This window comes from Pungitius pungitius, chromosome 16 (genome assembly GCF_949316345.1).
Source record: "Pungitius pungitius chromosome 16, fPunPun2.1, whole genome shotgun sequence".
NCBI classification, from domain to species: domain Eukaryota; kingdom Metazoa; phylum Chordata; class Actinopteri; order Perciformes; family Gasterosteidae; genus Pungitius; species Pungitius pungitius.
The window spans coordinates 9,504,523-9,529,220 of record NC_084915.1 but is presented as its reverse complement, the minus strand read 5'-3'; the positions used below and the strand labels follow the sequence as shown (position 1 = coordinate 9,529,220).

Sequence of the window (24,698 nt, the reverse complement as noted above, 5' to 3'; positions counted from 1 at the left end):
TTATTACACAGTAGTTACATAAACGAGGCTATGATCTTTTAGGCACCTTCTGCGGTACTCTTATTTTGAAGGTTCAACATCCCCTCTTCCGGTCTTGGTTGTTCTACGTCTAGCTTGACGCATCCGCAGACGGCAGTCACTTATTCGCGTGAGGGTCGCCGGGTTAAAGCCGACACCCGCTGCCTCCACACCGGTCCGAGCGCACCGCACCTCCACGCGCAGCCCCCCCGGCCCCACGCCCCCCGAACCCGGTAAGCTGACCCACGAGCAGCGCTGGTTGTTTACCGACTTCAGTCCAGCCGAACATGCGTCTGCTGGAACCTGTTCTGAGACCAGCCGGGCTGCTGCAGCGCTGTCCTGTAGTTTGCCCCCGTGTTGGTGATGGAGTTGGTGATGGAGTTGGTGATGAAGTTGTTGCCAACTCGCGAGGCGCTCTTCCACTATCTTTTTAAAAATATTGTTAGTATGTGACGGTTGTAAAGTTATTGTTTGTCATATTGGGAAAACCTATACAGTGTGACTAATGCATGTAACAGTAGTCTGACATTTAACTGTTTTCACCTCTCACACATTTTATGATCACGTGCATATTTCAGCTATTCAGATATTACAGCTACTTGATGTCCAGAGAGGAAACGACAACTTAAAGTCTGTCCGGGGCGTTGGCCGTCTGTCTGTCTCTGTAAATGTGTGTGTGTGTGTGTGTGTGTGTGTGTGTCTGAGGGAGAAAGAGCTACGGTTACACGCTGACTTGTGGAAGCCTGGGCTGCTCCTGAAATCTGTTTCCAGTTAGGAAGTCTCCTTTTTTCACTCAATATGATGGAACCGCTGAGGCTGAAAAGAATGCATCACAGAGGCCAATTCAAATTCCTGTAGATCACTGCTATTTTTCATTGTCCTGTCTATGTGTGTGTGTGTGTGTGTGAGCAATGCATTTGGCTTTATTGTTGGCTCAACCAGATACCATAACTCTGTGGCCGTGAAGTAAATTCACAATGCATTAAACAGAACTTTTCTCTTTCACTCACAAGAGTAACTCTTGTGATGTCAAAAACTCTGATTGTACATGAATGCATTGAGTAAAAAAATAACAGGTCTTTAGTCGGTGGAATGACCTAAAAAAACTGACCTTTTTCTGCCTGACACACACACACACACACACCACAGAAAGCCATTGGGAGTTTTTAGTATGATTCAAAGCTGGTGTTGGCATGTTTAAGAAATTACCATGAGCTCAGTCCCATAAAATACCTCACAGGCTCATAAAACTTAATGCAATTTGTCTGACTCCATGTCATGGTAACTCCCTGTTGTGTTTCTCCTGCAGAGAGGGTTGAATGTAAATGGCGTTCAGGCGCTATATACTTCCTTTCATTAATCCCCGATGGTGAACACCATAACTTTAATCGAGGCGTGTTAATGGAGTTCAGCAGTTTTAGTGCTACAGCAACATGGAGGTTGAATATGTGTTGACTGGGTAACTTGGCATTGATTTATTTTACCTCTGGCGATTGAGGCCTGTTGCAATGTGTTCGGATGAACTGATTTTAATCAGCACGTGCGAAACGGATGGCCAAAGAAATCTATGTGTTATTTTGTGGAAGGAGCTAAAAAGTCTCAAAGGATGTATAAGAATATGGGCAAAATGAAATGGTTGGATGTAACAATATGTTAAGATATTTAGAAAATGATTTGTTTTGAGGGGTAAAAAAAAGATGATTTCACTTGAGCAGATTGATACCACTCTGATATCTGCCCAATACGCATGATGCTTCATTCACACTAAAGCTAAGTGTGGCTTTGTAAAAAGGCAACAAAAATAGCACATTCTATACATAAATATTGAATCTGTAGGATGTGCTATTTTTATTGCCTTTTTACATATCAATTTATATATAAAAATCATTTATCTTTTATTTGTACAAATGTGTAAAAAGTTAAAACTGTATTTTTCTTGGACCTTGAGCTGTGACTTCCCTGGAGTGATGTCACCACCCAGTTCTTGCCAGGTAACCAGCGGCAACCGGTAAAACCACAACTTTTATTCTTTGGCTTTTGAACAGATGAAGGAAACAAGATATAACACGTTCATGAGCTGTGGAGCTGGAGGAAAATGTTGCTCCTTTTTAACAGAGCCAGGAGTTTGTATGCTAAGCTACGCTAAGCTAACAGTCCACTTACTGGCTTCGTTTTTGACTCTTAGACGGTATCTCGCCATCAAGTCAAGTTTCCCGTCAGCTAAACTCGTCTTTAATCTCACGAATGGTAACCGATAGGTGAACATTTTAAAGTTGGGGAGAAACGAACACAGATGTTTCCTCACTTTAGGTATGACGATAATCATGAGTGTTATGATGTTCAGTCACCAGATCTCAATCCAAACAAACACCTATGGAAGGTTTGTGGAGCTTTGTGCTGGAACGCCACTCTTCACAGAGACACCCGATGAGGGCTTCAGACATTGCTGCTGCCGAGGGGCCCTGTTTGATCAGCTGCTCTTGTTTCTGAAAGACATCTCGGTTACTGAATCAAAGCAGGAACTTCCTTCTGAATGCAGAAGGACAGAAGGCGTGTTTGAAGAACAGCAAACCGGCGGCTTGAGGTGAAACCCTCCCGTCCTCAGGTCGCTGCGTCCGCCCCCCCCCCCCCTCGCTCTGACCCCACTCCGCTCTTTTGTACCCGGCCGTGTCCCGGTGTCTGGAATGTGCCTCGCGCCGGGCCAAAGAAAACTGTTGGCTCTCTTTGTCGGCGGGCGGAGAGCTCGCCGCTGGGTTATTATCGTGTGTTTATCTTGGGGGCGGCACGGCGAGGGTGGGAACGCTCCTAGTGGGACGTTGGTGGAGTTGGGACACCATGGGGGAGGCAGTGGTCTTCATTGAAGCTATAATAATTCAAATGGGTTAATAATGGATCGCATGGCGGATAATTCATGATTTTTGGTTTAGAGCTGCAGACGGTATTGTTTTCACACAGTGGAACATTGTTGGTTCACGTTGGGTCATCTTTTCCTGGAGTGGATTCATTTTTCGGAGGATAGTTACAACATTGCTGCAGATTTCAGACTCATTCCAAAAGAAAAAAAGAAAGCATTGTTTAATGCGTGAATGGCATTGATTAACCAAATAAGCATCACGTTTGTTCTACATTAAATGAGTAAGTTGTTTTTTATGAATCCTGGGTTGGTGAATTCAGTGTCTTTAGCGTTTTGGACCATCTGGTTGGCCAGAGGTCACCTTGAGCTCTAAATGTTTTCACTATTTTCTGACATTTAATAGAACAAATGTTTATTAAACTGAGAAAATTATGGAAACAGTCACTGGTAATAAAAGTAATTGTTGGTTATGGCCCCTATTTAGTTTTTAGTTGGCCTGCTTTTTGGAACAAATAAAATAAGTCCAATAAAGCATTGACTGTTCACTGCTGATATTTTGGTTCTGTTCAAGAAGACGCCTTAAAAGCAAAAGGGTTTGTTCACAAAATCACTTACAGACCATCATTAAGTCATAACCACAAACGCTAGACTTAAACAATATGAAGCTCAAATATTTTCCAACAATCACAGCGTGACATTTAAACAATGAGCCCAGTGTGGCTTCATCTATTCCTAATTTACTATTCAGTTAATTGGATGGAATGTAGATGAAGAGACGTTAAGGCATTAAAAGCTCACATGTGGATAGCAGCTCAGGACGGGGATACATTGAAATTAATATATATTTACATTCAGCGTTCCAACACTAATTCATGTATAAATCACCAAGTCCCATTTTCTACCAACTCACCCCGAAAGAAAAGTTATTTGAATATGTAGGCATTAGTAAGATATTAAAGCAAACAGCCAGTACATTAGAATACTGTGTGTGTGTGTGTGTGTGACTGGATTGTGCCCACTTCACCGTTCTGTTGCAGACTTCCTGTTTCTCAGTTTTCCACTACATTCTTTGGTGATAAGCTCATGGCGACACACACAGATGTTTTTTTACAAGCAGACACAATATACAGCATTTTATTTTAGTGGGTCTGGTCGTGTTTGTCCTTGCTGTTTTCTTTCTGTCTGTGGTACTCTAGTTTCACTTCTTTTTGTCTTTATCATCCCCCCATGTGTTATAGTCATTGTGCGAGAGTCAACCACATGGCATGATGTCACCTCTGTGTGCTTAAGAAAAAACTCAATTTAATGTACTATTTAAGCTTTATTTCACATCACAGCAGCATTAGAGCAGCATTAGAGTTGTGACAATTATGCACAATGGCCAGATACTAACGCTAATTTACAACTCTGTACGACTCATACTCAGACACACACACACAGAAGCGCACACACACACACACACAGACACACAGCCAAGTGTTAATTAATGTTTAACCAGGATTTTGAGTCCCCGTGTTGTTACTTTACAAACAAATCCACATCCCCCACTGTGATTCATGACTGCGTGACGCGGCTTGATTTCCCATCTAACTGTTTCCATGGTAATCAAACAGAACGTCCTGCTTGGATACAAGAAAATGACGTAAACGTTCATTCGTGCCATGAGACAGCGAGAACATTTACTGCAGGAGAACAAAGACATGCAGGGACACGGCCATCCCATGTCAGCAGAACCTGATTCATTCTCCTGCAGACCTGTGTGGGTTCTTCCTGTCAGCCATTGTTTTCCTCCCATCAGATAACAGTTTTGTGATGTGGGCAGTCTTATTAGTGCAGCCTTTCAGACCCACATAGTAGGTCATAGCTGAGGCTCACTCACACAGTGCCACTGGGTTTGTCAGTGCAGTTTGGGGACGAGTAAGAAGGTGAGGGAAATATAATGATGAATTCACTGCCATTAGTTCAAGGAGAGGCAGGAAGTGAAGATAACAGGTAAATATATATGACCTGGGTTTTGGCTGTCCACACCCCAATGAGTTTCCTCTCCCAGTCAACAAATAAACCGGCCGCTGGTTTTCTATTAATAAGTAATGAAGTAACATCTCGCATAATGGAAGATGTATGTCCTTGATGACTCAGAAGGCACAAAGGAGAGTTATTTAATCAACGGCTTTTACAGGAGAACCTTTTGAACTCAGCCGCACAGCTCAGTCAAACCGACTCTGAGTAACATCACTGCTACAGTGAAGAGGAAGGAAGTGAAGAGAATGATTGGAAGAAAACCTCTGTTGGGCAAAAAAGTTCAAAATCACAATGATATTATTCATCAAAACTTCAATTTATCCAGTACTTTTTATTAATATTCAAATAGCTGCAAAACGAACATGCTAAACAAGGCCGTGCTTAGTACCAGCATGTGAGTTGTTCTTTGTAAACGTCAGCATTTAGCCGAAAGCACCAGCATGGACCGGCTTGGTCTTGTTTTAAATGAGATTAGATTTTCTGGGTTTCTTGCAAAACCAATTTCCAGTATTTCCTTTTTGATTGAATGTACAGAAGAAAGAGCCCGAAAGACATTGGATACTGCAGAGGAAAACCGTTTGTTTTATAACAGTTGTCGAGAGTCCAAAAAAGGGAGAAACTGCTATGAAGGTCAGAACTCATTTCAGTTCCCCAACATCATGATCTTTACCCAGTTATCATCGTAAAACAAACAAACTTTTGACCTTGACATAACAAATTATAGTTTTAAAATAAGACATTTTGGTGGCGGGATTTTAAATGATCATGTTGTACGACTATATCCAACTGTGAGTGACAGCAACCACCATCTCCATCAACAAGCCCATTTCTGTCATCCATCGCCTATAGAAAAAGGGATTGTGTCATTTCCAGCTTGAGTTAAGGCACAATAAAAGTGTGGATCTGAGTGTGTTGACGTCGGGCCTGAGCCAAAACCCATGAAGGGAGGTGAATGTTGTAGTTGGTGGTTCTGTTGGTCCATAAAGGAGTGGCCCACAAAAAAAATGTGTGTGTGTGTGTGTGTGCAAGTCTTTTTAAAGAGTTGTTAATGTTCAACATCTCACCAAATTAGTAATACCAGGCATTCCTCATGCACGCACACACACACACACACACACACACACACACAGCTCTGTGCATCAGTCTAGCAGAATTCCTCGCGGCCAGCCAGCATGAACTTGATGTTGGAGATGATGGAGTGAACAGACATGTTGTGTGTGATTTAACATCAGAATCCTCCACCCTGTAATCAGAGCTCCTTTGTGACCATTGTGGCGATATGGGTTCTATGTTTAGTAAAGGTCATGAATGTTGTATTGCAGGGGTGGAGATTTTGAGAGTACATTGTGTGAGAAACCCGTTAGTGAAGGATGCCGAAGGTGTACTGTAGTTACAATCAAATAATCAGGTGCGATCCAGTTCATGAACGTTTCTGATTTTGAGCCAATTGATTAATTCACAACAACACAAACATTATTAGGAGATTAATATTTGATACTAATGAATCACAATAAATTAATAATAATGTGCAATATTTCCCTCTGAAAGTAAAAAATAGGCATAACATGTAAAACATGTAAATACAAGTGAAACTGCAACTTGGAGATGTGTGATGTGTTTCACTGCCAGAAGTCTGTTACAGGTTTTTAAAAAAGTTAAAAACCATCAGATTGAGCCATGAACATGCGGCAGGTTCTGGGACAACAAAAGTATTAGTTTTATGTTGTTTAAGTATTTTTTATTATTTCACTTTAAACAACCTAGAATGGATGTTTTAGAAACTTTGGTTTTATATATTTAATTATTTATAATTAATTTGTATCTGATTTCAACTCAACATCGTTTTTAAATATACAGAAACCTTGTCACTCATAATTAGAGATTACCAAACCTGCAGACAATTTTTAACAAGTTGAGTGAGGAGGATCATATTACATTTCACACACACAAGCTCTCTGACATGAATGCTGAGCGCACACACACACACACACACACACACACACATACGGGTTTTCACTACCCCGTGGGATCCACTGACTGGAAGCAGACTGGTGGGATCCACCCTTTCTGAATGGTGTAGAGGCATGGTTGTAACTTCTAAAATCATTATAATTTTTTGTTAACACAGAAATGACCTTTATCATCAAATACTCTCAAAAAAATTGAAAACCTGAATTTGTGACCCCCCTGAGGACTGGTCCCTAGGGGGTCACAAATTCAGGTTTTATTTTTTTTAGTCAAAAGTCAGGTGACTTCTATTGGCAACACCACAGATAGGCACCTCACAGTTCATGACAAGCATTTAATAACCTATAATGGATGAAACCTTATTCTGATATAAAATTAACACTGAATCTAATAATTCAAACTGCCCCATTACTTTCAAAAACAGATCATATTCTGATTTATAATATAAGTATTGAGGAAAATGTATTACCTGATGGATTTACCTGGCCGTTTTCACAAGCAAAACACAGTGTTTGGTTCAACATTAAATGTTATCTCTGCAAACTGTTACCTTTTATACAATACAAATACAGTCTTTAAACTTCATCTGCTGGGAAAACTACACAAAAGAGAGACAAATTAAGCTCAGAATAAAAAAAGGTTTTAATTCCTAGCCTCCTTTCTTTTTAACAGAAAAAGAGCATTATATTTATGAAACATGGTAAGGAACAACCATCTTTGGCACTTAAAGACAACTGTCTTTTTTACGAAATAAGCAAAGAGCATTCATTTCTGAAACAACGTGAAAAGGAGCCAAAGACAACTCTCTTTTATGAAAAATGCAAAGAGCATTATAGCAATAAACATTAAACAACAAAAGGACCCATGTGCCAAAGACAACTGTCTCAAGTCACCTAAAGTCAGTTGTTTTACAAAACGGCAAAAATCATAGGCATTAAATTAACGAAAGAACAGCACAGGAGCCAAAGGCACTAGGTGCCAAAGACAGCTAACTTAGGCACCTAAAGAAAACTGTAATTACTTAAGACAACCGTCTTTTACAAAGAAAGCATAGTATATAGCAAACCAGTGTGTAGTATTTGTAAGTCCCTTCATGTTGTTCTCCTGGTATTTTCCCGCTGAATGGCAGTGATACGATTTTTAACATAGTACTTTACCCCGGTCCAGCTTCTGTTCTTGAGTGCTTCTGGGGAAGCTTTAATACACTTTATGCAGTCAGCTTTTCCTGGTACCTTCCCACATTGTATTGAGCTCATCAGCGTCTTTTCGACAGCATTTATCTCTTCAAGTGACCAGCTTTTCTTCTCTGAGGTTGATACAAAAAAGAAAGAAAAAAGAAAGTCAGTGGTGATTTATTTTCAGTATCAGATGACCAGATTGACTATGTGGTACCCTAACCTGACATTTATTCCTATGTGCAAAAGAAGAAATAAACTTGGAATGTGAAGGATTTAAAGATAATCTGTTATGTATCAAACTCATTTCACAACAGAAAACAATGATTAACTATATTTACATGATGCTATTTCCTTCTGCAAGTACAGCGGTCTCATCTCTTTATATTATTTTAAGACCTGCACACCGGTGATGCCAGTAACGCATCACTCTAATCCGACCACCTGTTTCAGTAACGACTAATCTAACGCGTTAGGATGTCCAAACCAGTAGTCAGATTAAAGTTACTTGTCCAAGTCACTGTCATTAATAGTAAAATAAAATATATATTTGATTTCTTGCGTCTCTGGGAGTGAAGCCACATAATGAAGCCACGTTTTCAGCATGAAGGTCTTGTCACGTGTACATACATAGACCTACCACTCAGCGACACAAACAACAATGGAGGAGGAGAGAGAGAGAGAGAGATGCGCATTTCGAGTTGGAAATACAATCACTATTTTAAGTATTTTTCAGCTAAAGATGAAAATATCAAGGTTCATTGTGCACTCTGTGCTGGTGGCGACAAAGTGCTATAAAGCCAGTGTTTCCCTACCATTATAAAAGCGTGTACGGCCCACCGGGTGAAAGCCGGGCCGTCAACGACACGTCAGCCGTACTTTTTATAGGAGTAATCAGTAGTAATCAGATTACTTTTTCAAAGAAACTGTGGCAACACTGCTGCACACTCATGTTTTGACTTGGATTAAATCAAAATATTTCCCTGTATAGATCGGCTCTCACTTTAGAAGCAGCCTACTGTCTTTTCATTTGTTCAGCTGAGGAAATTATCTATTTTAATGAGCATGCGCTTGCCTGCAGGTGAACATATTTGGTAGAAAAATCTGATTTATTGGCCAAAGCAGATGATATCAGGATTTAAGAGTTTTAGTTAGGGATAACAGTGTCACTGAGTCTCTTCCCTCATTGTCTAAATGTAGTCATTAATTGAGACCTTTTCAATCAGACTAGGATGCACAAGCCTTCATCACATGAGGTGAGTAAGAGAATAAACAGGGATGTGATAAAGAATAATAAAAAGGTAGAATATTAAGACATTATTCTTTTCTTTTTATACTGTAACAAACAAATTTCCCCTATTGGAATGAATAAAGTATATATCTTTTTGAAAAATCAAGTAACAAAAGGTCAAATACCTGTTACAGGGCCACCTCTGTCAGACCCAGTGCGCCGTTTTTTCTTTGATTTTGATCCTGTAAAAAAACAAATAAGTATAGCAACTAATTCAACATCATCTAATCATATAAATAGTACAGATTGACCAGAAGGAAAGCAAAAAACCTAAACAATTATCTATCGGTCCTAAACTATGTCCTTAAATATTTGTATTACTAATATACAGTATGTATGTATATATATATAATCTCATTAGATATATATCAACTGTAATAGTGATAGCTATCTTCCTCTTTGAAAGAAAACTGTGCTGGTTGAATAATGTCTGTTTAACTTTTCTGTCAGAAAAGGGCTACGGGAATGCAGAAACCAAGTGCCATGGCCTAATGTGGGTTACCTGTGATAGCAGAACGAACGCTGTCTGAATCATCAGAGGTCGGCTGTCCACTGATCAATCTTTGGGGTTCTATTAGAAAAAATAATTAAATTGTAGGTTTGCACTGCAGAATAACAGTTGAAATAAATCTGGAAAAAAAAAATCTCTCTCTTCTGAATTCCTGTCTACCGTATTTTCGCGACTATAAGGCACACTTAAAATCCTTTTTTTTTTACTGCAGTATCTTCTATTCTATGCGCCTTATAATCTGGTGCGCCCTATATAGGAAAATAGTTCTAAAATAGGTGATTCATTGAAGGTGCGTCTTTCTAATCCAGTGTGCCTTATAGTCGCGAAAATACGACATATAAGAAGAAACATATAACATATAAGAAATAAAGAAGAAGCAAGTCTGTGAGGTACCTATGGGCCCAATCTCATCCCCAAACTCCTCAGTAGTTGGTTGTCCTCTTTTAGAGCTTGAGGATCCTTCGACAAAAAATGACAATTAATCTTTAGCTCAGCACTAAACACACAGCAATGCCTCTCTGGCTGGATGGTAAAAACAGTTAAATGCATAATCCACCTGATGGAGACGCAGAGCGGAAAGATGAGTCCTTCTCAGTCTCTGAGACGTCACTGTTTATAGCTTCCAGTACTTCCTCTGAAAATAAAGGAAAACACCCAAATATGACATGACAAAAGATATGTAGTCAGAAATCGTATAAGTATTTCCTTTACCATTAGGATCTATTTGCATTTGGTCCAGGCTCATTCCTTTGAAGTCGGATAGTCGGCCCTGTTCGAGAGCCATGAGCACTTTGCTGACTTTGGCCAACTGCAGTGTTCCTTCAGGAAGCCTGTAGTACTGCCTATGGACCCGAATGTCGTGGCCAAGAAAATTTGCCAGTATGTCCATTTCATTGTCTTTCAGATTTAGAACTGTGGACAGCGTGGAAACATGTTTTCTCAACTTGGTTGAGGACAGGGTTTCAGGGTGCTTGGCCCCACATTCTTTTGCAATCTGTCTGATGGCGTCTGATCCCCTTAGGTGAGTCTCAACTTCAGGTCTGGCGAAGAAAAAGGGATTTTCATCAGGTACACCGCAGGCCCGCCGATGTGCAACCAAGGTTTCCATTGAGGAGAGCATGTCTGGTGTTAGTAGGATGGGAACTTTCCTGTTTCTTTTCCCTCTTATTTCAATGCGCTGAAAATGCTGGCAAAGCTTTTGCTCCAACTCTGTCAGTCCTAGCGCCAAATCTGAATGGACTTCTGACGTGTCTCTTAGGGTGAATGCACTAAGTGGCATCTTTGAAACCTCACCCTCTCTTCTGCGATTGAACAGAATCACTTCACAAAGAGTCAAATTGGCCAGCTTTGACCAGTTCTTCTTATTTGGATCATCTTTGAGTCTGCTGAGATATTCTTGTCTGCACTTGTCAAGATATATGTGCATGATCTTGACATCTTCCGTGAATGGTAGGAGCTGAGGAGTGTTCCATTTCCCCTCTTTGAGAGTTTGTAAGGCACGTGAAGAGACGCAAACATCCCACTTTTTTTCATACAGCCCCCTGCTTCGCTCCAAATTCTTAAGCAACACCTCATTGTCACCCTCTGACATCTTTGCTTCACATTCAAGAATATCCGCAATCTTCTTTAGACTGTGACCAAGCTTCAGAGCCAGGGATGGGATTTTGTATATGTTTTTTTCTTCATCAAAGCCAGCTGCATCATTCACTGCTTTGACCACAGAGTTGAAGTTTGAAGGTACGTAGAAGTCCTCCATTTGTCTGAGTTTTCCCGCTTTACGCGCGTGCCAAATTAGTCTTCCCATTTCTCGCATTTTTTGTCTAATGTAGTCGTGTTTCGTCTTATCATGTCCGTGCTTAGCATATAAATGTTCGCCAAGTCTCAAAATACTTTTCTGGTCTCTAATGATGGTTGTAATATCATCTTGGTGCATTGAATTTACCAGCTCCCAAAGCTTTCTGTTGACATCATCAGGGACGGGCTGTGCATAGGCACAGAGCGATTGTATCCGACTTTTCCCTGGCTTTGTGGTTTTGCATTTTTGTGCTAGCTTGCACCTGGACATGTGCCTCCATAATGACTTTCTTTTAAGCAAAGCCTCACAGTTAATGCAGTGCATATATTCACTTGGTTTCTCCTGGTTCGTAGATTGCTGACTTGGGATCAGGGTTCCACTACCAGCTTTTAGGACTTCATTATTATGAACACGGTTTCCTTTGTTTCTGATAAGGTCAAAATGGAGTTTTCGTTCCTTTGATTTCAATGGAAAAGTGATTGCCTTTGCAACAGCTGGTTCATTGCTGTGCCTGCGTGTTAAGTGCCTAGCCATTTTATGGCAGTGCATGGGACAGTAGAGACAGTAATGGGTTTTACTGTAATCCCTGGCACCAGCTTTTCTTTTTTTCAGCTTCATTACTGTCACATTTGCAAGATTTTGGTCAACAGAGTTTTGACTTGAAAGGGTACTGGGCAATGTCTTACTGTATGTCTTCTGTGACTTCTTTGGTTTCATCAATGGAACCTTGCAGATTTCATCAGAAGATCCTTCTGAACTGCTTATATTGGTTGAGTCTTGAGGTGGGCTATATTCATCACCACTGCTTCCACTGCAGATCATTGAGGCTTCTGATTCATCTGACGGCTTGGGACTTGATCCAAGGTATTCTTGGGTGAGCTGGAATTTTAAATATAAAATATCATTATAGCTAAATCATAGCTAAATCAAACATTTTCATATTATCATTAAGATTCCCCTTAAAAACTGGGCAACCAAACCGGACATTCAAACCACTGTACAGGGTCAGTGCAAAGTTACAACAAGCACCACTGTCGGGGTAGTTTTAGGACATTATTGATTATTTTCGATGCACTCGCAATTCTTGTTAGTAGATCAGTTAATTGTTGGTTTGTGTGCATACGTACAAATTACCCTAATCTTTTAGTTTTCATCATGGAAACTTACAAATATGCTGTCAGTTCTGGTCAGAGGTGGAACATCTGGGTTATCACCAAAACTAGGGGAAGGACCTTCAGGTGTTAGTATATCTGTGTTGCTCTCAGAATCCAGGCTTGTTTCCTATAAGGGAAAAAAAGAAAACAATATAAAGCACTGGCAGAAGTAGTTACCGTTACAAATGCAATCTCATTTTAGCTACACACACTTGTTTGAGGTTTAAGAATGACCCTCAGAATTTCTGTCATCATCTGTTTGCAAAGAAAATTTTCATTGAATGAAGTGATTCATCAAATTAAATGAGATAGTCCTATTTATTAAATGAATTCCTTTGAATGAAAATAACTTTTCTCAACAAAACAGATGCAGAGTGTTGTGGTGCTTTCTGTCAATGACAGAGAGAGACATGGAGGTAAATATGAGGAGCCGTTTAGGACTTAACTACTGAGACACTCTTACACTGTGCGTGAAAGCATTTCACTATACAACGCGAGAGCATCTCATGTTGTATAGTGAGATGCTCTGTAGTGTGCGTGAGAGTGTCTCAGTGATTAAGTCCTAGACGGTAGAGTTGAGCCGGATACTCGGCTGAAACGAGTATCCGGTACAGATGAAGCAGTTTTGCAGAGTACGAGTATTATACGAGTAATACGAGTCAATATCTGTGCTCGGATTGAATAAAAGTTCTCATTGGGTAGCTGTCTGTGTCTGCCTTCTGTGATTGGTTGGTAGTCACAGCGCCCCTCCCCTACACACATCCTGTTTATTGTGTTGCTGTGTCCCGCTCTGCTCACTCACACACAGAACTCCTCTCCCTCCCTCAGTCAGCAGGTTTGCGGGTCTTTCCCGATAAATTTAAAGGATTTAGTTTGTTTTTTTTTCTTTGTTGTTCTTAACTTGTAGAGTTCAGGTAAACGTGGGGCTTGTTTCTTTTCAGTTGGCTCTAACCAGTTTTTTTTACTTCACGCACTGACCCTCTCTCTCTTTCTCTCTCTCTGCCGGTCATCAGTTTTTTTTTTACCGTCTGCTGGCTCTCTTCACGCACTCAGTGTCTGACGTTGACTAGTTGTGTTAAATAACTGAATATTAATATTACAAATTAAGCCACACACACACTTCCCCTCTCTCTCTCATGATCATCAGTGATAAAGAATAATGAGTGATAAAGAATCAGTACGTGTCAGTACAGTGCACTCTTTTTCAAGTTCATGTATGATTGGTCATATCACCTGTTAATTAAGCTCCCTGCGAAGAGTCAATTGCATAAAAAAGAGCATAACGGTTAAAGCCCAGCCCATTTCAAGACAACCCGACAACTTACGGGGTACGGGAACAAACGTGTTTGAGAATTGGAAGCCCGGTTGGGGTTATTCTGCACAAATTCAGCCGAACAACTTTGGCATTTATTTGTCAGATCACAGGTCAAGTAACAGCGCTCTGTTTGCAAAGGCAGGAGCAGTTCTGTCGGCCCACAGGTCAGAAGAACAACTGACTAACATCAGGAAGAACATTATGTTTTATCATTTTTGTTGGGGAAAAGGGAAAGATTTCTATTGGCTGGTGTTGAGGAGGAGCAGGTCCTCCCGCCGCAACACAAGATCCAATCACATCCAATGTGTGTCTTCTGACATTAATGTAACATGAGGAACAAAGCGTGAGCGCTGGATGGTGCTTGGTGTGTCTCTAACTCAACCTTATCAGATCAGTGTCTGCCTGGTTGGCACTTTCTGCTTTGCCCTCTGACCTTGCACTCCTCAACCAGGACAAGACAGTGACTCCCTAAATGAGCAGCAGGAAAGAGCTTTTGATTATCATGACACTTACCAAACACTTGGATGCCTCCAGTAGCCCAGATGAATGTTGTGATGAGGTCTCCCTCTCTGAGTTTGGGCTTTCTGAGGACTAAACACAAGATACAAACACACGTTACCATTTATCCAGAAAATGAGGTTCACAGAGAGCTAAAGAGGCAGATCTCTACACTCTAAACCAACGTGGCTTCACTCCCAGAGACGCATTAAATCAAATATATAGTTTACTATTAATGACAAAATAGTAACGCACAGTGACTTGGGCAAGTAACTTTAATCTGACTACTGGTTTGGATATACTAACACGTTAGATTACTCGTTACTGAAACAGGTGGTCGGATTAGAGTAACGCGTTACTAAGTTAAGCGTTCCTGGCATCACTGATCACACGGTAGATAAACAATATGCTCTCGTGCTTAATGCAGCTCTTCCATCTTGCAACTGCTGCATTCATGTTGTCAATACATCGAGACAAACGGAGTCAATCCAACATAAATGCTTTTCAATATGTTACATATCTTTAGTTCCTGCACAATGAGCATGAATCTATAATTAAATGATTAGTATGCCACAATTTCCAATAATACAATATATACACTTCAAGCTCTTAATAGAGGGGAAACACTAAGTTACAAAACTGTAAACAGTTAATATATTGTTCATAGTTTGAAGTTAAAAAGTTTGAAGCCAAGTGTTTTTCATTTATTTATATTTACAGTATTGATTAAACAGTTAATCTATTGTTTAATTTGAAGAACAAATGTTGCCTCAGCATTTCAATTATTGTTTTGTCCTTTAAATAAAAAATAAAAAAAAGACTATCGGTTTAGGCACCAGTATTGTTTTAAAAGCACCAGTATAGAAAAAAAGAAAAACTATCCCCACCCCTCCCCAGTTATCACTCTTGGTTGTATGAATAAGAGGCCGACCATCATTACCTGCATTTGCTGTTTTTCACACTCCATGTGCCTGGATAAGCATGCATTGTGATGCTTCCTCAGGCGTTTTAAGCGATTCCTCAGCCTAGTCTGCGCACTCTGTCTGCAGGAGGATGAACACAGGGTAGATGTTACATCTGTTTACCTAGAAATCTATGATTTTTCACTTTCAATAGAAATAGCGGTTATTTCAGGTGTGACTAGCAGCTCTACAGTTTGCCTCCAGCCAGGTGGCTTCTTAATCTGCTGAACTTTAACATTAATAACCTGCTTACCTCGTGTGTGCAAATAAAATATTATTGTATGTTAGTGAAGTCAATATTATAATTACAATCACTAACTACAACTTCCCTGCAGCTTTTTAAGGTGTGTAAAACCTTGAGGCCTATTAGATAAGAACTAGTAACTTGAGCTTCTTAATATCAAAAGCTAATGATAAATACTGATACCATAAAGTAGTAGGTGAAAGAATATTAACTAAGATTTATTTATATATTTTACTGGCAGTCCATAATCAAGAAAATGCTGAAGAAATAGTCCAACACTAACTTAACATTAGCTAGGTAACGTTAGCATAACCACCCTATGCTAATTCCACATTTGGTGAGATTTTAAGCTGAAAACATGTGCTTAGCATAAAAAAATGACAGCTAATAAGTGTAAATTTAGTTTAATGTAATGTTACTTACTTTGTTTTCCTTTGTTTTTCCATATTTCATGTCATCATGTGCAGTCATCGTTTTGTGCAGCCTGCTCGTGAAGCCTCGTGCTACTACTGACGTTCTTCAGGAAAGTGAAACTTAAGACCGCGCAAGTGGGGGATGGGCATAGGTAAACCGGGGACCGCAAATCTCTGGAAAAGTGTGTACCTCACTTTTTTGAGTCGATGCAGAAATGCTTTTCTTGCATTGCTTACCTTGGGTTCCGAACCATATATAATATATATATTAGGCCGGTAGGTAGCTAAAATACAGTATTAGGCTAGTTGTAATTAAATAGATTGGTAGTAGTAGCAGTTAAAAGAAAAATATATTGTAAAATTTAAAAAAAAAGATTCTATGTTGTTTATTCTCAAAGAGTCTATATCTCCCTGTTTAATACCTGCTAATTATATTTTGTATTAATGAGAAAACTGGCTACAAACGTACAGCCTCATGCTTGTATGAATATCAGAAAATTTCTAACGTACATCCTTTACCTGAATGAATATGAAAACACTGAACCCTCTGCATGTATTTAATATCAGATCACACGCTTCCTTTTAGATTTAGTTTATTGGAAAGATTGAGCACCAGCTACCTTATAGTCCATCCATCCATTGTTTAACCACGGTCGGGTCGCTGTGGCAGCCTGCCAAGCAGGCTGACCCAGCTGGGAGATGTAATCCCTCCAGTATGTGCCGGGGGTCTCTTACCAGTCCATAAAAAATTCAAAGGAGAGGCCCCCAGGAGGCCTCAGATTTTTAAATGCTAACTCTCCCAGCTGCAAATTGCAGTGAAGGCTGGACGTCACTGTCCGAGGTGGCCAACAGGACCACATCTTCTGCAAACAGCAGCGAGGTGATCCTGAGACCCCCCCAACCTGACTTTAGTTTACAGTTTACTATGTATATTTGCGGCAGGGTAGGACATATTATTTAGGTTCGGGAATTCTTTTCCCCCACTGACTGAAAACCAGGGGCATTTTGTGAAACTTGTGAGATAACCTTTGTGAAAAATAATAAATATACTTATTTGGGCTTCCTGTATATGCAATTGTCATCAAATGGCAGTAATAAAATATTAGTCTACAGGTTTATAGTGTTTTCATAAGATTTTTTTTAAACCAAAACAGACAGAAAACATAAATACATTTTATTTTTATTTCGTTGTAGTTTATGTTTAGCAACATGCTAAGCAATGTCAAACAGCTTGACCACAGCTTTACAGAACGCAGTCTACAGTCTTCTGCATCCGACTCACAGCTTCCAGTTGGCTCTCTGTTATTGAGCGGGATTAATCCATGCTTCTGTAAAAACAAAACATAACACTTAAACCTTGAAACCCCCAGTCAACTGCAGTCTCAACGAATTGTAGTTTACCCAAATAGAGGATTGGCTGCCAAGCACACGATGGCAGTAACTTATGAAGAGGGAAAACAACTTTTACTCACTACACTGTCTAATGTTAGCTAACGTTAGCTAGCCAGCCTTCGTAGCAATAGCTAATCAGAGCTAGCTAACGTTAGCTACCTCAATCATTTCAAAATAATTAATACATGGTTATCACTCACCATAGGTGATGGTATGTTGCTCGGTTGCCTGGTGACGGAAGGACACATGTCTTTATGTTTTCACTCCCCTTGATAAAGTCAAGGATTCGCCGGTGCTGGTTGGCAAAGACGTTTGTAATATGTTGTTCGGAAGTTTGAGTCCCTCGAGTGACTTGCAAACAATGTGGATGGTTCTCTTGTCGTCTTTCTCCACCCCAAGCTTATTTATCTTCCATTTTTCGATTGTCAATAGACCTTTGTCACAAAAACCGGAAATGCGTAATTCATGTGGAAGTGGACTTCCTGTCAAGCGTCAACAGATTAGGAGAAAATGGAGTCTTCACAACTTTGCTCACAGATTTACCTACAATTACATTTGCTGACGTTGCAAATGGCGCAAGCAATGAGTCATTGTAGGTGGAGAAAAAAATTATCACAAAATGAATAAAGGCCACAAATTTTTCCATGAGGAATTTTTCCATCAGTATGGAAGTTACTCAAGTGAGAGCAATCAGGCTAACTGTTAGCTACTGAACTGCTAACTAGAATGACATATCATTAGCGTGTCTACTTAGACATAATGTATGTAGAGTATATAGAATACCTCACTAAAGCATTATAGTCATTATGGTCAGCCTGGTGCCCGCCGCACTGCCTCGCTGAGCAGAGGGAGCGGCTGCTCATAGAATCCCGGTGTTTCGCTTAGCAAACGGTTATACCGTAAATCCTCAAATAGTGGCCGGGGCTTTTATTTACATAGGCTGCACAGCGCACCGGCCTGTATTTGGGGCAGGTTTGTATTAGGGGCAGGCCTTTATTTCTTACTTACCGGTATCTTCTGTTATAGAATTGTATTTAAATAAAATAATGGGCATAATTACAGAAGGCTAATATCATTCGTTGCATTTGCGTTCAGCACTTCCTGCAACCATTTACCGATAGGCTACCGCTATACCTATAGCTAATCAACTTTCTGGAGACTAACCATTTAGAAATGAATCAGTAATAAACCATAATATCAGTCTTAAGATACATCGTTAATTGCAGATATTTTCCAATGTTCTCAATTACAATCAAGCTACAATCGAGCTGCGCCAGCGCATCCCTACCAGCGGCGCATGGCTGTCCCTCTTTGAAACAATAGAAGAGACGCACCTTCATGAACAATAACAAATTCGCCTAGTAGGCCTAGGTGGTTAAATGTCTTTTTTTATTGCCAACAGTCTATGAAATTAGCCAATAACAATAAACATAAGAAGAACATGTAATTATGAAATATTCATTTTATATATATATATATATATATATATATATTTTTTTTTTTACCCCCGGCCTGTATTTGGGCCCCGGCCTTTATTTGTCAGTATCGACCACGCCCCCGGCTACTATCTGAAGCCCGGCCACTAATTGAATCCCGGTCTTTATTTGAGGATTTACGGTGTTTTACATATTTTCTGCTGTATATTGGGGGGGACGGATTGGTATTTTCTCAATATTGGGGGGGGGGACACAACCATTGTGCCATTTTCATTGTGTATACAGAGGAAAACACCTCTTTCTTAAGGAACTTGAAAAGACAAATCAAATCCTGAGAGGACAGCATGTTCCGAGAACCTCAGGCTCTGCAGCCACCGTGAGGAGGATTCAAGAGGGCAATGTTGGTGCCCAATCCACCCAATTTACAGAATGATCTGATGCTGTTGCACACACACAAAAAAATGAACACCATACAAGGGTAAAGGTAATATTTCAGAGAATTGAATAATTTCAAACCACATGCAGTTCTCCTTGTGGAAGCTGAGGGTTACCTCTCGGATTCTGAGTTGCTGCGAAGTTGTCTCTGATTATGGTTTGTTCTTCTCAAAAATATACACACACATCCCCTATTAAAATGTATACTACGATATATATATATATATATATATATATATATATATTCATATATAATATATATAAAAATACATCAGGTAAAAAAAAATCCTTTTGAATGAAACGATTTTAAAAGGAGGTTTAGAGGTAAATGGGTTTGGTCATTGATTTTATTATCGCCTTATTAAAGTCTGATTATATTAAAGTCAACAAATTATAATTATATCTATGAAATATCAAGTATATTTGATTTAAACACTTACACACTTTACACACTTTCTATGGAAAACGGTCCCCACGGTAGCAACAATGCACACTGCAATACACCCTCTCACCACTAGGTCACACACAAAGTAGGAAAGAAATTCTCTGTGGGGTCCATTTTTTTTTTTTGAAAAAAAATGCCCCAGGCCAATCAGCAGGCTGTTTTCTATCGATTGCAATGCTTGTGCCTGTGGGGACCAGGAGTCGGTCCCCATGGGGAAAATCGGTCCCCATGGGGTGAGTGATATGTCAGGAGGTGGACCCCACCAGGATAGAAGAACGCACACACACACACACACACACACACACACACACACACACACACACACACACACACACACACACACACACACACACAGGGAAGCAGCACCTGGTTTCTCTACTTTTACACAAAACAAATCTCTTGTTGGCTCAGTTCATTGTGACTGAATGAGGGATGAAAGACATCTAAATACAGCGGTATCAAATATCAAGTGATTGTTCACTGAAAGCCTTCCCTTGTTCCCACTGAGCGGATCAACAGCGCCTCCGTGTGGTGGCTTCAGGAAGCCTTCTTTAAAAACGCTTTGTTGTGGTAAAGATGGGAAACCTTTACACTGTGTTTATAAAAACAAGCTTTTAAAAATGCCATCCTCCTTTCATGCGTTATAGCCGAGTCTCCCTCCGGAGCGACGATGGCCGAGAGCCCGCAATGCTTCTACTGCCGAGAGGACCTCGGGGGGAAGAGGTTCGTCCGCAACGAAGGCAGGCCGGTGTGCGTCCGCTGCCACACCAAGTTCTGCGCCAACTCCTGCGCCGAGTGCCGTCGGCCCATCCCCGTGGAATCAAAGGTGTGCGCCTTGTTTAGCAGCTTTCAGTTGAATTGCATTGCTTATCACGTTTGTCCAGAGGGACCCCTTTGGTTTTCCCTCTCATCACACATCCTTCCTCCCTCAGGAGCTCAGTCATAAGGGCCGGTACTGGCATGAGGAGTGTTTCCGCTGTGCCAAGTGTTACAAGCCTCTGGCCAAGGAGCCCTTCAGCACCAAAGACGACCGCATCATGTGCGGGAAGTGCTGCTCCAGAGAGGACGCTCCACGCTGCCACGGCTGCTACAAAGCCATACCGGCTGGTAAGGCAGACTATGTGCAAACCTTCCGTTTGAGGCCCCGAGCTGGGGGAACTTAATTTAGTGAATGAAGCTAAGGGTGTAGGAGTTGTCGGTTAGAGCAAATCTGGCTTTTAAAGGAGGTGAACCTACAAATTCCTCAAAACGTCAAAGTTCATACCTGGCGATTGGCCCGATAGATGTAGTTATTGCATCAAGCAAAGCAGAGCTTGCATGACTTCTTCGTTTGTGTCCTGCAGGTACAGAGAGCGTGGAATACAAAGGGAACTCGTGGCACGACGAATGCTTCACCTGTTTCAGCTGTAAGCGACCAATCGGATCGCTGAGTTTCCTGTCCAAAGGGAGTGACGTCTACTGCAACCCCTGCTATGACAAGAAGTTCGCCAAACTCTGCGTCTGCTGCAAAAAGGTAATTCTACTCTGACGGGAAAAAGACCCCCATCGTTTCCCCTAAAAGCACAAAGAACAACAACAACAATCGCAATCACTATTTCTCGGTTTAGTTGCTCCCTCTCATCCGTCTCCAGGCTATAACCTCTGGAGGAGTGAACTACCAGGACCAGCCGTGGCACGGACACTGTTTTGTGTGCAGTTCCTGTTCAAAGCCTCTGGCAGGGTCCAGTTTCACCAAACACGAGGACCAGGTCTTCTGTGTCGACTGCTACAAGAGCTGCGTGGCGAAGAAATGCAGCGGCTGCCAAAACCCCATCACAGGTCAATTCAAATGACACCCTCACACAAGTACAGCAGCAATTTTATCTGTAGGGGAAACGTGTCACAGTTCATATTGATTTTTGTTGTGGTTGTACGTTTAAGTGGATTAAGTGTTTTGCACCAAGGCATGAAATGATGTGAGACAGTCAAGCCTGACAAAGTCAATTCGGGGGGGTTTATGTCAACGTGAAAGGGTCCAAAACAAACACGTCGCCCTCTAATGCCCAGTTGCATGCAGTTTAAATAGTAACTTGGGTGAAAATGGTTGGAATAAATTCATACTTTTCTCCTGTGTCCCCTCAGGTTTTGGTAAAGGAGTGAACGTGGTGAAATATGAAGGCAGCTCCTGGCATGAATACTGCTTCAACTGTAAGAAGTGCTCCCTCAGTCTGTCCAACAAGCGCTTCGTAGCCAATGGGAAAGAGATCCTCTGCTCCGACTGTGGCAACAAGTAGAGCTGGACAGAGTTGGGCATTTCCTAACGGGTTTATATCGTCTTATGTTTTCTTTATCTTTGCAATGAAGTCAGTCTTCATTTCAATATTCTCTTGATTCCTAAAAGGACTTTTTGGGAGATTGCCGACAAAATTAATCAAAATTAGTGTTATTTGAGTTGGCTGTTGATCATTTTTTTTGCTCCAAACAATCAAACATTGACAAGTGATGCACCAGCTTTGTCTTCAAAAGATCATTAGTACGTTGCAAAGCGTACATTTGTTTTGGAACATAGTACTAAAAAACACATATTAAACAAAATACAAAAAATGTGTGTTGAACTAATTAAAAGAGAACATTTTTCTGTGAATTGGATCAGTTCCCTACAGCTAAAATAAATGAGCAGCAGATCAAGGCATTGAATACCTAAAATACAAAAAGTAGATATAATGATGCTGCATTAATGGTCATGTTTTCCTTTTTTAATGATCTAACAGTTGTGTGGTTCAACGTTTCAACACAGTGAATGCTAATGTTCTGTTTCCATACAGTAAAACTATTATCTGTTATTAAAAAATGGCTTATTTTAATGGTTTTAATACTTACTTGCTTTTTCTATTTTTTTAAGGGGATACTTTAATATGACCAGAAACAATAAATGATTTTTGTAATTACGCAGTCATTTCTAGGGGATTGCTATGCTTTTTGTATGTTTCGAGTAAATAAACTTATTTGCACTTTTTTAATACGTTCTCCCTTCAAGAAAAGGGGACATTTAAATATGTGATTGGAATATATTACATATACTCCCTGATTTGTTGCTAAAACAAAATAAATCTTATACAAAAGTGAGTATTGCATTTGTTGATGTTTTTATTTGATGTTTTAAGGGTCCATTTTGACATGGAAGACATTGCTATACATTTGTCAGATTATTTGGCGGTATTACTATCTTACAACACGGATATAATTAAAAAATAGACATGTCCCTGTAGGGAGAGCGGGGTAATGTGACACACCCCCTGTATCTAGGCCACGAAACACATTTATGGTCATGTGACCATTATGTTTTCCAGCCCCTCCCTCCCTTGCCATGAAGGAGAAGTTGGTGCTGCTGCTGTTTTTTTTTAATTTTTTTTACAAAAATGTGTTTTTTTCATGTAAAAGTACATTTTCTTGCTGTGGACTTAATCAACTGTTGTGTCAAAACAAATTGATTCAGGTAGAAAAACTCACATCATACATGTCGATGAACTTCCAACATATAAAACCATGTGATTGAGGCTAGCTGAAGATTAGCTTGAATTGCTAAGAGATGTTTTTTCAAAAATGGTGGCTGAAGCACACGTTATAACCTGTGTAAAACATGTCTCACATTACCCCGCTACCCCGACATGAAGCCACACTTTTTCTAGAAAAAAAAATATGGTTTCACAATAATGACGCCATTTTCCTCTCACCCAGAGAGTCACGGTCACATAGCGAAGCCTTTAGGCAGGTCACGCGCACTGGGGAGGTCCGGGCCCCTTATGGACAGATGGAGGGGCAGAGGGCGCTCTCTTTTGGTTCAGCATGAACGGCACTTCGACACTTCGGGTTGGAACAAATGGTGTACAGCACAGTGCAGTCGAACATCAGGGACCTGCTCGGCGGACTGACTGACAGGTGTCACGTTTTTATAGGGTGGCCTGTCATGACCGCCTGTCAGTTACGGTTTTACAGGGTGGCTTCTTGAACCGTAACACCTGTCCAGTAACGCTTTTACAGGGTCGACTGTGACGTTTTTACTGAGCTCTGTTTCACCAAAGCAAAGGCAGTGAGCTGTGGGTATGAGATAAGCCGTGAGTTGTGCACCATGACGTTTGTTTTAGATGATTTAAGCCACGAGGACCCGATGCGCTTGTCACACATGTAACAGGTCAGGCAAATATTTTATGTGTAGGCTTGGTTCTGTGAAAACAAACAAAAACAATGGCGTGTACGCATTCTTATTATCTCTAATATAAATTTGAGTTCCTTGTTGCGGAGGTTGGTGTGTATAGATTGGCTCAGCAGAAAGTAATACTTATTGAGCCTCTCCTCGGTAAATAAAAGGTGACAATGGCTCCGTTGTAATGGTGCGTAAACCAGATATAGGAATAAAAGAGACCGGCCCAAGTCCTGTCATCACTACAGTATGATGTCACAAATGAGGTTTTATACGCAAATATTTGTGGCAGAAAATATTTGTGGCTGACAGTGACAGGAAAAAAAGTAGTGCTGTTGGATGTTCTACTTCCCCACAGTAAGGGGGAACACGAGATGGACTTTTTAACTGCATTATTGTATTGATGGTCCTATTCCTTTTGCAGTCTAACAGTATTTAGCCACCAGAACGTGTATCTGCTGCCCACTGTCTCCTCTGTGAAGACACAGGAGCAGGCCCTCCAGCTCCAGGAAGCAGCTGAGGATTTGGGTGGAGACATAAGAGCTGACAGTCGATGTAGGTCTTGTTTAAATTGAATTACACAAGGATAC

At 40.6% G+C, this 24,698-nt stretch overlaps 2 protein-coding genes and 1 long non-coding RNA gene across 3 annotated transcripts; 1 reads left to right on the top strand and 2 right to left on the bottom strand.

Moving 5' to 3' along the window:
* The first annotated feature begins 137 nt into the window (after positions 1-137).
* LOC119215866 (four and a half LIM domains protein 1-like) lies at positions 138-23,033 on the top strand. The gene is made up of 6 exons (XM_037468362.2): positions 138-251; positions 20,576-20,754; positions 20,861-21,035; positions 21,272-21,441; positions 21,560-21,746; positions 22,050-23,033. The coding sequence occupies exons 2-6, from the start codon at positions 20,599-20,601 to the stop codon at positions 22,199-22,201; spliced, it is 840 nt and encodes a 279-aa protein (XP_037324259.1). The 5' UTR covers positions 138-251; positions 20,576-20,598; the 3' UTR covers positions 22,202-23,033.
* LOC134106187 (uncharacterized) lies at positions 10,379-12,035 on the bottom strand. The gene is made up of 2 exons (XM_062558194.1): positions 10,551-12,035; positions 10,379-10,473 (listed from the first exon to the last, which is right to left on the bottom strand). The coding sequence occupies exons 1-2, from the start codon at positions 11,956-11,958 to the stop codon at positions 10,379-10,381; spliced, it is 1,503 nt and encodes a 500-aa protein (XP_062414178.1). The 5' UTR covers positions 11,959-12,035.
* On the bottom strand, positions 12,329-14,662 carry LOC134106088 (uncharacterized). Its single transcript, XR_009942513.1, has 3 exons — positions 14,617-14,662; positions 12,802-12,915; positions 12,329-12,513 (listed from the first exon to the last, which is right to left on the bottom strand). It is a non-coding gene; the product is annotated as an uncharacterized LOC134106088 (long non-coding RNA).
* Positions 23,034-24,698: the final 1,665 nt, after the last annotated feature.

What these genes read in the sequence shown, in the direction of transcription:
- LOC119215866 (XM_037468362.2), top strand. Translation starts at nt 20,599, where the DNA reads ATGGCCGAGAGCCCGCAATGCTTCTACTGCCGAGAGGACCTCGGGGGG. An exon ending in CCATCCCCGTGGAATCAAAG is followed by an intron (nt 20,755 to 20,860) that starts GTGTGCGCCTTG and finishes TTCCTCCCTCAG; the next exon opens with GAGCTCAGTCATAAGGGCCG. An exon ending in CTACAAAGCCATACCGGCTG is followed by an intron (nt 21,036 to 21,271) that starts GTAAGGCAGACT and finishes TGTGTCCTGCAG; the next exon opens with GTACAGAGAGCGTGGAATAC.
- LOC134106187 (XM_062558194.1), bottom strand. Translation starts at nt 11,958, where the DNA reads ATGCACTGCATTAACTGTGAGGCTTTGCTTAAAAGAAAGTCATTATGG. An exon ending in AATGCAAATAGATCCTAATG is followed by an intron (nt 10,474 to 10,550) that starts GTAAAGGAAATA and finishes CTTTATTTTCAG; the next exon opens with AGGAAGTACTGGAAGCTATA.